The 15,346-nt window shown below is 38.1% G+C and overlaps 1 protein-coding gene across 2 annotated transcripts; it reads left to right on the top strand.

The window, feature by feature from the left end:
• The first annotated feature begins 845 nt into the window (after nucleotides 1-845).
• Nucleotides 846-15,318, top strand: stom (stomatin). 2 transcript variants are annotated; one of them, XM_083564185.1, is made up of 8 exons: nucleotides 846-1,017; nucleotides 3,011-3,043; nucleotides 4,236-4,345; nucleotides 4,928-5,000; nucleotides 9,389-9,471; nucleotides 10,828-11,031; nucleotides 11,536-11,670; nucleotides 13,317-15,318. In XM_083564185.1, exons 1-8 carry the CDS (start codon nucleotides 957-959, stop codon nucleotides 13,503-13,505), a joined length of 888 nt encoding a protein of 295 aa, XP_083420311.1. In that variant the 5' UTR covers nucleotides 846-956; the 3' UTR covers nucleotides 13,506-15,318. The 2 variants fall into 2 exon arrangements, with proteins under 2 accessions (XP_083420311.1, XP_083420312.1); XM_083564186.1 differs by lacking the exon at nucleotides 3,011-3,043.
• Nucleotides 15,319-15,346: the final 28 nt, after the last annotated feature.

The raw sequence follows: 15,346 nt of genomic DNA, 5'->3' as shown, positions 1-15,346 counted from the left end.
GGGTATGGAGACGGATGATCCGCTGTGGCGCCCCCTAATGGGAGAAGCCGAAAGAAGAAGAAGAAAACCGTTAGATTCAAAGCATTAAGCAGATTCTAAGCATTTATTATTATTATTATTATTATTATTATTATTATTATTATTATTATTATTATTATTATTATTATTATTACTGTTATCATTGATTAAGTAATAACGATTTAACACTTTTACATTTTTTATTTATATTTAAACTTGCATATGGTAAATGTACTTCTTCATTATTATTATTATTATTATTATTATTATTATTATTATTATTATTATTAATAAATATTATTATTATTATTTTATTATTACTATTTATATATTTCGCCATTGAATTTTGTTTACATTTGTTTGAATATTAAAATTTAAATATTAACATTTGAACCCCCCATATACTGGGTAAAAGTTCTTATTCTTCCACTACATTATTATTATTATTATTATTATTATTATTATTATTATTATTATTATTATTATTATTATTATTATTTAACCCTCGAGCTTTTTAATATCTGTCGCTAGATGGCAGCAGTAAGATTTAAAATAAAGACCCGCATATTCTGTCTTATATTAAAAATAATAATATTTAGACATGAGATATGATTTATCACATTTATGGATAGTCATGGAGGAGCACAAAGTAACATATTAACGTTGGAAAATCCTATAAACTTCTAAAAAAATTCTTCGAAAATCCTATTAGGTTTGTTTACAGATCAATCTGGACCTCCAAAACATGGCAGACGCACTGAGTCGTTATAAAAGCAATGGGGTGTGGCGTAAGGTCAGTAGTAGCCAATCAGAACGAGGGGCGGGGTTTTATCCCTGCTGTTGACCACCGCTACAGCTGGCTTTAATCCGGGCTCCGTCACTGTAGCGGTTGGGATTGCGGTTTGTTTGTGTGTGTTGCGTCGCGCTAATTTTCCGATATGGAGGACACTAATGATTCGTTTACCGTGAGAGAGAATAAGAAGAAGGAGCGACAGTCAGGTAACGTACACCGACCCCGTTAATAAATTCCAGTCCCGAGCTGTTATTGAATGTCGGCGGTTGCGATGGGCGGAGCCTCGCTGGTTTTAATTTACCGCACAGGGTAGTACTGATGGCGAGTTCTGTATTTATTATATTTCTATAAAAAACATATGTATGTTTACAATACTTTCATTAAAGTAACAAATCAAGTTATTTGTGAATTCTGATATAGTAGCGAAACCTCGATGTACGAGATGAATAACGTGTTATGCATAATTATACACACACGCATATACTTTTAACAAGGTATAAACGTATAAAGTAGTAAATTATTAACCAAAGAAATATATGTTTATGTTTATGATTGTACTTGAACCAGACATGCATCATATATTGCAGACAAAGATCTTGTTTTCATGATTTCTTTTTTTACAATTTCTTTTTTTCTTCTTTCACATCCTTCTTTCCAGCATTATTACTACACTTCATGGGACCCACAATGCTAAGTTTATAGTTAAAACAATAAAATAAAAAATATATAAAAAAAAAAACCCCAGCACAATATTCACACAGGAGAACGACGAGACTGAGCATGGAGCGTATTTGTATTCCTACAAATATTTATTCTAGTAAAATCTCTCGTACATTGATATTCTCGTACTACAAGGCCCTCGTGCACCGAGGTTTTACTATGTATAGTATGTATAGTGTGTGTTCCTGCACAGTCCAGCACATGCTAGTGATTTTCTTTCATTCATGTAATCAGCGAACCAGACATCCTTCCTGAGGTGAAGTGTGTGTGTGTGTGTGTGTGTGTGTGTGTGTGTTAGGCCTGGGACAGCACTTAAATGTGCAGGAACATGTATAAAGCACTGTTATGAAATTGAGGTGTGGCCACATGGTGACCCAGGAGACCCTGTCGCAGCTAAGTTTTTTTCCCCAGCCACTCTTAAAAACTTTCCCTTACCACCCCTAAAGTATCTCTCCTGCCACCCTGGAAAATATTTCTTCTGCCACCCCTTAAATATTCCCCTGGCACCCCTTTAATATCCCCATTGCCACCCTGTACAAATTTCTCCACCCACTCCTAAAATATTTCCATTGCCACCCCTAAAATTTCTTCCCTGCCACCCCTCAAATATTTCCCCTGCCATCCGTAAAATATCTCCCCTGCCACCCCTTATCTATCCCCCTGCCACCCCTTTAAATATCCTCCTTACCACCCCATAAAATTTCTCCTCCCACTCCTAAAATATTTCCATTGCCACCCCTAAAATTTCTTCCCTGCCACCCCTCAAATATCTCCCCTGCCACCCCTTATCTATCCCCCTGCCACCCCTTTAAATATCCTCCTTACCACCCCATCAAATTTCTCCTCCCACTCCTAAAATATTTCCATTGCCACCCCTAAAATTTCTTCCCTGCCACCCCTCAAATATCTCCCCTGCCACCCCTTATCTATCCCCCTGCCACCCCTTTAAATATCCTCCTTACCACCCCATAAAATTTCTCCTCCCACTCCTAAAATATTTCCATTGCCACCCCTAAAAGATTTCCCCTGCCACCTATAAAATATCTCCACTGTCACCCCTTAAATATCCCCCTTACCACCCCGTAAATATTTCTCCTCCCACTCCCAAAATATTTCCATTGCCACCTCTAAAAGATCTTCCCTGCCACCCATAAAGCATTTCCCTGCCACCCCAACTCTGGGCTGAGATCACAGTGTTATTAACAAAGTGTATTCTGCAACGCCAGCTTTAAAGGAAAACTGCATTGAAACTAAACATTTAAACTAAACAACAAAAACATTATTATAATAAATAAACAAATAAAAAGAAAAAATACCAGGATTTTCTAATACACTTGTAGATGAATAGTTAGTGTTATTATTATTTGACTGCATATTAAACATGTATTATTTGTTTAGTAGGTTGGACTTGTTTTTGTTTTCACTAAGAACTGTGCGAGTATCGGGTGTAGTAAACACTGCACTGCTTATTGTTTTTAGATGATTGCGGTTACACAGCTGCTGACCTTAAAGGTAAAGAGTGGCTCGGAGGAAAGAAAATTGCTTGATTTGATAGATTTTTTTTTGTTTTGTTTTGTTTTTGCATGATTTGTTTCAAGTGTTTTGAAATGCTTGATTTTATTCAACAACTAATCCTGTAAAACATGCAATAGACTATATAATAACATCAAAATGATTTTTTTGTTTATTGTTTGTACGCGTTATGAAAAAGATAACTGAAAGACAATAAAGGATGAACATTGAGGCTGTTTAGAGGTGCTGCTTGATGAGCGAATCTCAGACTTGGTTGTGAAACAGTTTTTTGTTTGCACAAGTTTTGGCACTGATAAGGCTGATTCAGTTTCCAGTGACGTGAAAAATATAACGATATTTCCTCATAAGTCGCTGCAAAATCTCAATATATGAAATAAAGTTGAACGAATCACTAATGTAAGTAATCATTCGAAAGCTTCGTCATCTAGTGTTTGTCTGCAATTGTTTTTTTTATTAACGCACTTTATTGTTATTACGAATAAATTTTATGGAAGGAATAAAGGTTTATCTTATCTTAACATTTGTGATCATCACAATTGAAAAAAATTGACAAACAATGCCTGCTTGGTTAAATCATATATAAAAATAAATGTTTTAAAAATATTTTATTATTAAAAAATATTATTAAATATTATAACTAATAATTGATTGAACATTGATCAAATTTGGTATCAATTAAATTGACAAATTCTTGTTTAGCGGCTAATGCTAACGCTATGAATTCTTTAGCTTTATTATGCATGCTAAAAACCGAGCGAGTAGCCACAGTGACACTGCGCTAACTCTAGCTTCTTCTTTTTTTTTTTTCTTTTTTTTTTATACCCCTGGCATTGTTGCGTTTATTTAGAAGTTGAATCATAATAAAAATGCGCTCAAAGTGCGAAACGGAGTCTAAACAAACTTGCGGTCCGTCGCTTAAACCGCCCCACAGGAAACTCGGATTTTTAACTATGTTCCTCATGTATATACGTGCACCATTACACCAGTAGTATTGCAATAAATCTGTTATGTGGTAACAAATATATGAATATACAAGCTGACTCGTTGATATGTACAAATGGGTTTGGTTAAAAACATGTTTTGTATGTAGTCCTTAGTGCTTATGAGTTGTTTTATGAAGATGGAATGGTTACCGTCTGTAAAATCTCTATATATTTTCTCTTTCTTGTAGCTCTTGAGGGCCAAGACAGTAGTATTGGCTTCTGTGGCTGGTTCCTGGTGCTGTTCTCAATCTTCCTTGTCATCCTCACTCTGCCCATCTCCATATGGATGTGCATTAAGGTACATAAATGTTTCAGACTTGCTAATTTCAGAAACGATGAGGTTTAGGACATTGGCGTCGTTTCTGATGAGAGTAAACTAAAGATTCCCATTTAAGTACTACAGAGCATCAAATATTATTTGAACACTTTTCTAGAAGCAAGCTTCCGAATCGTGAAAGGGTTTTTACTTGTTACATTGACACAGAGTGAAATTCTTTCTTTGCATATCCCGGCTTGTAAGGAAACTGGGCTCAGAGTACAGGATCAGCCTTGTTTTCAGAACCCCTGGAGCAGAGAGTGTTACGGGCCACCAAACCTCAGAAAGGGCTGTGGCTTGAACCTTCATCATGCAACCCAAAGCCTTAACTATTGAGCTACAAACGGAATGAAAATGAAAACCGTCCTTAAAACTCATAGGAATCGAATTTCTGGACAAATATTGACAAAATATTAGATATTCGCAGTAGATACCCAGGTAGAATTAACATTCAGCATAGTTTTATTCTTACTTCTTTATTATTTTTTTTTAATCTATACATTTTGAAGGAGAATGGACATCGGGTTCTCTGATTATAACCCCAAGGATTTCTCATCTTTCTAGATTGTGAAGGAGTATGAACGCGCTATAATCTTTCGCCTGGGGCGTATTTTGCGAGGAGGAGCCAAAGGACCTGGTAAGACTTAGTCCTTCATAATACCAGTTTTTTATAATCAAAGCTTCAAAAAACTAGTTTTACTACTAGTACTTTATACTTCACTATATTTCATTAATAAATGACTGAATTCCCACCAGGTAGAAAATTAGGGACATGCATTTAGAGGCTAAAAAAACCCCACCACTGGTTTATTTCCACCCTAAGTGTTTTAGTTCAATTTATCCAGAGACATACTTGGCCACTCCATCACCTTCAGCTTCCTCAGCAAGGCAGTTGTCATCTTGGCGGTGTGTTTGAGGTCGTTATTATGTCGGAAAACTGCCGTTCGGCTCAGTTTCTGAAGGGAGGACGTCATGTTCTGCTTCAGACTGCCATAGTATATGTTGGAATCCATGTTTTCCTGAATGAACCGCAGATCCCCCAGTACTAGCAGCACTCCAGACCCACCCCAGACCATGATACTACCACCACCATGCTTGACTTTAGACAGAACACAATTTTCTTTGTACTCATTACCAGGGCGTCGCCACACATGCTGGACACCATCTGAACAAGTTTATCTTAGTCTCACCAGACCACAGGACATGGTTCCAGTAATTCACGCTCTTGGAAACTGATTTTCTTTCGAGCCAGCTTCAGTACGCAAACCGACTTGCTGCAGTGTGCGGCAACCTCTAATGCAACGCCGCAGCACTCATAACTCTGCTTTTTTGAAGCAGCTTCAGCACGAGGACTCAACTCCTTTGATAGACCCTTGCGATCTTCTTAGAGCCTCGGCCGTCTTCGTGGATGGGGTTTCTTTTCCCCATGAGGTGCCATGTTGAACATCCAGGAGTCAGTATAAGAGAATTGAACTTAAAGTACCAAATTTTAACTGCTCTAATACAAGATATACATACATTTTAATGGTCCTGTGGCTGTTATCACTCAGGGTGTACTCACTAGTTTTGGCTGTATGTTGAGTTGAGGACTGTAAATCTGTACTGCTATACGAGCTGCACATCGACTACTCTCAAATATATCCAGTTTTATTTCTATAGTATTTTCCTTTGAGAATAAAAAGGCTGCTGAAATGATGAGATACTGTACACGTATGTGCGTATGAACGTATTTATACGTTCATTTGTTTAACTTTAGTGTAATGCTGCGCTATAAAAAATGCTTAAATATGCCTTTGTCAGTTGTCGAAGAAAGATCACGGGACTAAGGACTGCAGTTCAGAAACGATCACTCGCCCTTAAAAACTGATGTCGAATAAGTATTCGACCTGATACTATAGTCGGTACAAGACTGAACAAACTCCCCAGAAGCCAAAGCGTGTAGTTTGCGTGCTTACAGACCAGTTCACCACTTAATATTTGATGATGTTTGCACTTCTTTCTATCATATTACAAATAAATTCCTGACTTGTCTGCTCCAAAGATGTTGATTTAGGAATTGAATGACAGACGCTCCACATAATTAAAGCTAATGATAAATGGGTGTTTGTATAACGAAGACTGTTGACATGGTAAAGTTTACGTACATTAATGAAAGGGGCGGAGTTTCTTGTGCATTTACATACAACAGAGGATTAAAAAAAAACAGTCTGGCGATGAAATTATTAGCTATTATATAGATAGATATTATATATTATATAGCTATTACATCTGTAGTGGGCATCCAAGCATAAGTAATCAGACAAGCGTTCCAAATCATAAAAATTGACAATTAATAATTACTAAATTAAAGCATTTTTATTTTTTGGTGTAAATCTGTGTAGTGTACTGGGATTCGGGGTTGAAGGAAAAGGATCGTCTTCACTCCCGTATATGTTCAGTCGCATCACATCAGGTTCGTTATCTTGTATTTTCACTCCCTCCTCGCCTGCCACAATGTCAGCGCGGTACACGGAGAGACCTGGTACAAAGAGGAAAAATAAAACAAAGTGCAACTGTTTTTCCATTCCTGTTGGCCGACATTCAACAATCGTCCTTCGCAGGGGCTGTTCCGTAATGCCAGCTAAGATCAAATCTGATTTGAAGAACAAAAGATCTGCAGACTCAGGCTTGCATAAGCACAAATCTGCACAGGGGATGAGCAGAAACGAACCCGTGGGAAATCCAGGAAGCTTAATTTTTCTTATCTTTCGATTTTCTTTAATGCGAGATTTCGAAATTTAGAATCGAAAATTTTTTTTTGCACATGCAGCAGTGATCAGAGAAGCTTCTTTACCCCGTTAAACAAATCCGTCCTGCTTAGAAATGAAAAAAAGACATCGGTTAACCTCGTTAGGTAGCTACTCGTTCATCTTGTGCACATGCGTCTGCCTGCTCAGGGCCGTTACATTAGATTAGTCCTGGTCCAGCTTTGACCTCCAACCCCCCCATTCCCCCCCCCCCCATCTGCAGCGTCTAATTCTCTAAATGCATCACGCAGTGTAATTCATTAGCCTGCTTTATGAACTTTGACTCGGTTGCCACAGTGACGTGATGTCGAACGTAGCGCTCATCAAATCGAGTCTGATCGATGCGATCATTCCGGAGGGTCGCTTTGAAATATCATCTATTAAATCGCCTCATCCAAAGAGTGCAATATCAAATCACATCATATCGAAGGATTTTTTGAAAGTAATTCATTAACGTAAGTTTCATGGCATTTTTGGTCATATTTTGTTTCGAATTTTATTGTCAATCCTATTTTTTTTGTAAATTTCACTACTGTTTCTAGAATTCTATTGCTATTTTTTATCAATTTTTTTAAGAATATTTTCTCTCTATAATGTATTGAATTGTTTAGAAAAATATATATATAATTTTTTTTCTTTCTTTTTTTTCCCCTGAATTCTGTTCACATTTTTTCTTTCTTATTATTCATTTATATTTTTTTTCCTCTACAATTTTATTCTTATCCAAGCCCACACTGAGGTTGGTCACGATAAACTTTACCCTCTCTCGCTCCTAATCTGTTGTGTGAATTGGCAGCAGCTATTTAAAAGACGTGCGCCGGCTCATTTACAAATCTTAAACTCGCTGTAACTTATTTATAGTTATAGTATTTGCCATCCTGTTCGTCAGTGTTTAGGAATTTGACCTTGCGGGATTCCTCCCGTCATGGCTTAGAGAAGTAACTAACATTAGAACTAGGCAGCCTCGTAGCCTCGCTCTCTCTGACCTGCTGATGGCCCGAAAGCAGAGGAGGATCTCGTCTTTGCTCATTATTATGTCCTCCACTGGAGCCGTAAGCATGGCGAAAGAGCTCCATAACAACAAACAAAACCTAGCCGCACTTTGGCTCGCTTCCCAGTCACCAGTTTTTTGTTAAGCGTTGGCTTTCACGTACATGTTTGCTTTCAACAGTGCGTTTTTAGAAGCTTTGCTTTCCATCACTGCTCTGTGCAAAAGTACAATTTAATCAACAGGCACCAGCTTTAATAAGCAGTTTATGTATTGTTGTTTGCAAAATCTAATACAGGTTATAAAGGTGAATCCTGGAAACTTTTATTAGAATCCAAAAGCAAATTATCAGGGAATTTTTCCCAAATCAGAGCTGGAGAAAAGGTCTTCGTATTAAGTACAATTAAACATCATATTGTGGTTCCGTTGCCACTTTGGCTGGCTCATTGTAAAAAAATTAAATAAGTTCGCTAAACGGGGAGTGGTGGCTCCAGCGGTTAAGGCGCTGGGTTACCGATCGGAAGGTGGGGGTTTGCTAAACTATAAGGACAAACGTTCGCAGACATCTTACCGTTAGATCTGTGGTATATTTATTTTGAACATCTTATTCTCTAATTATCCCCCATTTGCTGTTGACCTCCACTCTTCTGGGAAAAACTCTACCAGATTTTTTGAGTGTGCATTTGGAGAGTTGTGCTCAACTACAAGGGTGTTTAGTAAAAGTAAAAGTCAGGTAAAAATTTACTGTAGGTGAGTTGAGGAGGCCTGGGATTGAGCTCTATAGCAGGTCAGTCAAGATCTTTAACTCTTATCCATGTAAACTATTTCTTCCTGGAACTGGCTTTGTGCACCGGGGCATTGTCATGCTGGGAAATTTTTTATAAGGGTAATTAAAAGTCAGATGTCCCAATTCTATTGTGTCTGTTACTGTTGGTGCTGAACCTGAGCTTTGAATGAAGTTAAACCGGACAATGTAAGTCATGTAAGTTAGCATGGGGGGGGGTCTGTATCGCCGTGTGCCAAAACTGCCCGGGGTTTCACTTCGAGTCGTCATTTCCTGACGATGTCAATGCAAACAAGCTAACAAACTCGACTCACTTCCAGGATGTTTCCAGTGTAATCCAAGTATACATTTATAAACAGAAAGCTCTCTGGGGGCTGCTCCTGCAACGTGTTGAGATGACTTAACGTGATTTTTGTTTTCTCCCTGGTTGTGTGTGTCGCTGTGTGGTGTGGTGGTGTATCATGCAGGTCTATTCTTCATACTACCTTGTACGGACAGCTTCATCAACGTCGACATGCGTACCATTACTTTTGACATCCCCCCACAGGAGGTGAGATCTATCTATCTATCTATCTATCTATCTATCTATCTATCTATCTATCTATCTATCTATCTATCTATCTATCTATCTATCTATCTATCTATCTATCTATCTATCTATCTATCTATCTATCTATCTATCTATCTATCTATCTATCTATCTATCTATCTATCTATCTATCTATCTATCTATCTATCTATCTATCTATCTATCTATCTATCTATCTATCTATCTATACCTGTATGTATATTGTGGAAAGTTAAGGGCTTCGGGGAAGAGGAAATTGGAGGTGGGCATTGGGATAACAACACAGAAGGGGTGTGTGTGTGTGTCTCTGTCTCTCTCTTTTTCTCTCTCTCTCATTTTTATCCCTTCTGCTGCTCACTGAATCATATTTTAATCCATCACAGGTGTGTGATCTTTCCCAGTCACCTTCCTCGTCACCACCCTCCATTCACAACCTGAACATATACATATATATATATATATATACACATACATATACATACACATTAGGGATGGTTTTTCAGTGTTTCGCATTTGAAAAAGTGTGCGCCGATTACAAGTTGGCATTTGTATCATCGATTTCAACACATTAAAAAATGCTTTATTTATATAATTATTAGTATCTACGTTATACTTTTATTATTTAGAAAGTCACCAATAACTTGTGACCAATATTTTATATCCACCAGATCGGCTTCTCGTCGCTTCTCAGGCGCTTCTTCTTTCAGCACCACTGATGCTAGGCGAACGGGAAAAGAACGTCCGATTTCATTTCATCATTTTTTTCTTCTTCTCCTTTTTGCACCACAAAGGCCTGTTCATGATAAAGGCTAGACGTTTAGACGTCAGAAGGCACTTTTAGGAAAATGTGTTAATTGTTATGTGTCTGAAATCAGATCGCACTGCACCGCGGTAGGGGCTCGAGCGCAGCGCTCCGGTTTCATATCGCTCTTTAATGTCTCGTATTTTTGGCTACGCATCGAGATGCCAATCGCATCGGCCTCGGTTATGGAGATGCACATCCCTAATACATATACTTGTCCATATACCACACCAGCAGCCACGTGACAGGAATTTCATTACATTGATCGTGGTTTTAATTCGAAAGTTTTAAAATAACTGCGTTCATTAATAATTGAAATGAAAATGTTTATAATAATTCTGAATGTTGTTGTGATCTGAAGGGAACACACTGCTGTCACACTGATTATTTTCTCATAACAGTTGTCGTGCATCACCTGAATTGTACATCAGTTTAATGTAACTGGACGGACCTGTTGAGTTGGTAAACACTCTCTGTTTGTTGTTATTACTCATGTTGTGTGTCCGGTGTGTGTGTGTGTGTTTGTGTGTGCTCAGGTGCTCACTAAAGACTCTGTGACCGTGAGCGTGGACGGCGTCGTGTATTACCGCGTGCAGAACGCTACGCTGGCTGTGGCCAACATCACCAACGCCGACGCTGCTACTCGCCTCCTGGCACAAACCACCCTCAGGAACGTCCTGGGCACTAAGAACCTGGCCGAGATCCTGTCTGACCGCGAAGAGATCGCCCACAGTATGCAGGTGAAGGAGACGCACATTGGCATTTTAGTCAAGTTACTTACTGGTATGGTATGGAGGATACCATCATGTCTCAAATCAGCAAGTCCAAATTGAGTAGACGTCATCTATCTTTCCTCTTTAAGGTACTGTGGTCCCGTAGCCGTAGTATAGGGTTTTGTTTCATTTCATGATTATAGTGTAAGGTCAGATTGCCAGCACTGTTCACTCAATATCCACCAGTACACCTGCACAATCATCCAGTTATCCAATCTGCCAATCAGATACATGCCAAGAGCATAATTAAATGTACACATCAAACCTCAGAGAGGAATCTGATTTCTCTGGAGGTTACTGGTGCCAGATGAGCTGGTTTGAGTATTCTATTTGACATCAGTTTGAGTTTTCACAGAATGGTGCAGAAAAAAACAACATTATGGGTGGAAGTTCCTGGTTGGATTGACTCAAGATTCAGGACTACTGAAAACAAATGAAATAACAGACGTCTGCTCTTTTTCTCTCCTCCAGTCCACTCTGGATGATGCAACAGATGACTGGGGCATTAAGGTGGAGCGTGTGGAGATTAAAGACGTGAAACTGCCAATGCAGCTCCAGAGAGCCATGGCTGCTGAAGCTGAGGCTACAAGGGAGGCTAGAGCTAAAGTAAGACACACAAGACATGCTAATCCTTACATATGATAGGATTTATTCATGCACATGGCACAGGCTTGATTCAGAATATTTAGAGACCAGCTTTCCACATCTGTCAGTATAGAATATTTTTTTTATTTTACTCTTTTAAGTCCATTTATTCTTCGTTATATACTAAACTAAATCATATCAGCAACAGTGGAAATGAAAGAAAATGTATGATGTCCTTCTAGGTATTAAAACGGGAACGCGAGTAAAACAGGACGTGAACCAGCCCGTCTTTCTGATTAAAACCTATTGTTATATTTGGAACATTCTTGGCTTTATCACGCGTCTTAAGTCAGGCAGCTGCTCTCAGAACGACCCTTTCCCATAACCATCGGAAACTGTTTATTTTCGTAGCAAACAAGGAAACCATGTTGATAAATAAATGAACCATGAGCAAACCAACTCAGGGGTCAGCAATGACAAGTATGTTCTTACCAGGAAATTTTTGTTAAAGTGAAAAAAGTGGCTGATAAAACACCCTGAAGACTGTCCTGAGACTCTTACAAACATTTTGAGACTCTTACAAACACCATAAAAAATACCTCAGAAAACCACTTTACGATAAATTGTCCTCTTAAATAACATAAAATTCATAAAATGTATATGGAGCATAAAAGTCTTTTGATTGAGTTGTTACTATAGAAATTATGTATTAGAACAAGGGTGTTGGAGATCAATTAATAATACAACTACTACTGCTAATAATAATCATAATCATTATAATATGCCTCTTTATATTGCATCGATCTGACAAGTTGAGCAACAAAGAGACGGAAATAACAAAAAACTCAAAATAGCAATTGGTTAAGGCTCAGTGGCTCAAAGTCCATGGAAACCCGCTCGGGTTTGGACATCTGCCAGACCAACTGACTACAAAATAAATAAAATGGAAAACAATTCTTAAGCATACAAATACACAAAAAAACCTAAAAGAGAACTAAGAGAAAAACGCAAGAAGCCGTAGAAGCCGTTTTTTGCTGCACCTCACAGCTCTGTTTTTTGGTCTCACCCATTGTGATGAATATTAAAGGAAATTGAGATGTTACCTCATGTTTAAACCCCTGTGAATCAGGAAGTCATGGTGAATACAGTTTCCTGTTCCCAGGTGCACCCAAAAATAAAATATCATTAAAAATTATGCTTCAAATATGCTTTACTCATACGGAGTCATACGGAATGGCAATAATTGGGCAACAATTTATTATTATTTTTTATTACAAAACTGTTTTTGTGAATCAAAACATCAAAACAAAACCTTTACAGCCGTCTTTGCTCATATTCACCAAAAGGGGCGATATTGAATAGGATTAATGAAAATTATTGAAAAGCTTTAATGAATAGGATTGTGGTTGTTAAATGTGATGTTGAATAGTGGGTGCAAATATTTATACACAGTTGTTTTGGCTGCAAGACGAATCACAGGTTTATATTATGACTCCAAACCATTATTAGGAATTACTGGATAGTTGATCGGAGCTGATTGAAATTGATGATATTCTCTCTTTCTCTCTCTCTCTCTCTCTCATTCTCTCTCTCTCATTCTCTCTCTCTCTCTCTCTCTCTCTCTCTCTCTCTCTCTCTCTCTCTCTCTCTCTCTCTCTCTCTCTCAGGTGATTGCTGCTGAGGGAGAGATGAACGCATCCCGAGCCCTGAAGGAAGCCTCCCTGGTGATCGCTGAGTCTCCGTCTGCGCTGCAGCTGCGCTATTTGCAGACCCTCAACACCATCGCTGCCGAGAAGAACTCCACCATTATCTTCCCTCTGCCCATAGACATGATGCAGTCGTTCCTGAAGCACTGAGCTGTGCACATGTCTCTCACACACACACACACACACACACACACACACACACACACAGACACAGATCTAACGTGATGCAGGTAAATACAGATTAATTGCACCTGAAGAATCTAACACACACACACACACACACACACCTGAACACATGTACACACATTCTCTTGCTGTATTGCAGTGATAATTTCTATCACTTTGAGTCAGTGGTTGTCTGATATTAGCATCAATGATGACAGGATTTCTGTTAGGGCTGGGCGATGTGGCCAAAAATTCATATCACGATACATATCGTGTAGACATTTGGTTCAGTACCAAAAATCTATCTATCACTTAAATTGTAAGAATTTAATTTTTAACCCTTATTTTAAAAATGATCAGAAATTAACAGAAATTGCACCGAGATATTTCCTGGTTTTTTTTTTCTCATAATCTCGATATTCTACCAATATCACCCAGCCCTAATTTCTTTGTGCCTATGACTTTCTCTGACAGAGCAGTTATGACAGCTGCTATTAAATCTAATAACTATCCTTATGAAGCCTTAACCATAAATCTTTCTTCATATCTGTAAATAAAATTCAGGTGCACCGTTTGATAATTTACTCATACGCTTTTTTTTTTTAAAGGTTTAATATCAACTTTTCTTATTTCTCCTTTTCAACATAAAATAATCCAATATGGTGAGTATGTTGTTGTCAAAATGTTTTCGCTCTGAGTTTGAGAAATAAGCAGTAAGAGCTCAGAGATGGCCATGCTGAGCGAACTTTTATGCCCGGTTGATTTCACGTGAAATACCAGAGCCACCGGATATATACGGATTTCTGTGCGTATACGTATGACGAAGAACCCGGCGGATGCAAGTAAGTTTTTTAACTCGTATTAGAACAAAGAATCCAGAATGCGAATTTGGTGAACAAACAAGTGTAAATGTGAAAAGAAATTGGTTTAGCAAATATATAAATATAAAACAGAACACACGGGTTCTTTATTACGGTCCTTAGTTAATCACGGTCCTTAGTTAATCACGGTCCTTAGTTAATCACGGTCCTTAGTTAATTACGGTCCTTAGTTAATTACGGTCCTTAGTTAATTACGGTCCTAAGTCCTAAGAGGCCATGCGTTATAAAAATTACTTCTTTCTTAATTTTCTCGTAATCTAGACATGACAAATTGTTCTAGAGGCAGAATCACGACCGTGGTAGTGAGCGTTTAAACAAGAAAAACCAAGAAAGAAAAAATATAACGCATGGCCTCTTAGGACTTGTGTAGTTAATGTAGCATGTACAGAATATGAGCGTGAACTTGCGCATGGTAAATTTATTTCAACGTGGTTCCTTGTGTGCTACGAATTTAAAGTTTCCGAAAGGTTCTTTCTGACAGCAGCCGCAAACATCGTGGGACTTGTGGTTCACGGTGGCGATGTTTGTTTGCCGCAGTTTGCTGGTTAATGGATTTCGGGTTGTGGCCTGACACACTGTGATGGAGTAATTCAATAAATGAAAATCCAGGAAGCATGTGTTCGCTTTTATTCTCCCCAGTTGTTAACTGGCTGCTGGGTAGAAACTGATGAGTAAACTAGGGAGGAAAAACAACACAAAAATGAATTTAACGCTAAAGTTACAAAGCTGTTATTTGTATTCTTTTTATATTTTCTTGTGTACGTCGTTTCGTTTGTCTTCATGTTTCAAATCGAATATGTGCCATATTAATTGTCATCTTGTATCTTCCTGTTAAGTACGTCTTTATTCGTACTCATTGACTCCAGTTGGTATGATATTGTATTATTAATCATAAATGCATGTAAATCATTTAAAAAGTGTGTGTTTGTTTGTAATGTAAAGACG

The sequence above is a fragment of the Silurus aristotelis genome (genome assembly GCF_946808225.1).
Source record: "Silurus aristotelis genome assembly, chromosome: 16".
NCBI classification, from domain to species: Eukaryota; Metazoa; Chordata; class Actinopteri; order Siluriformes; family Siluridae; genus Silurus; species Silurus aristotelis.
The sequence above is the reverse complement of the archived record's forward strand: the minus strand, read 5'-3'. Positions and strand labels throughout refer to the sequence as shown.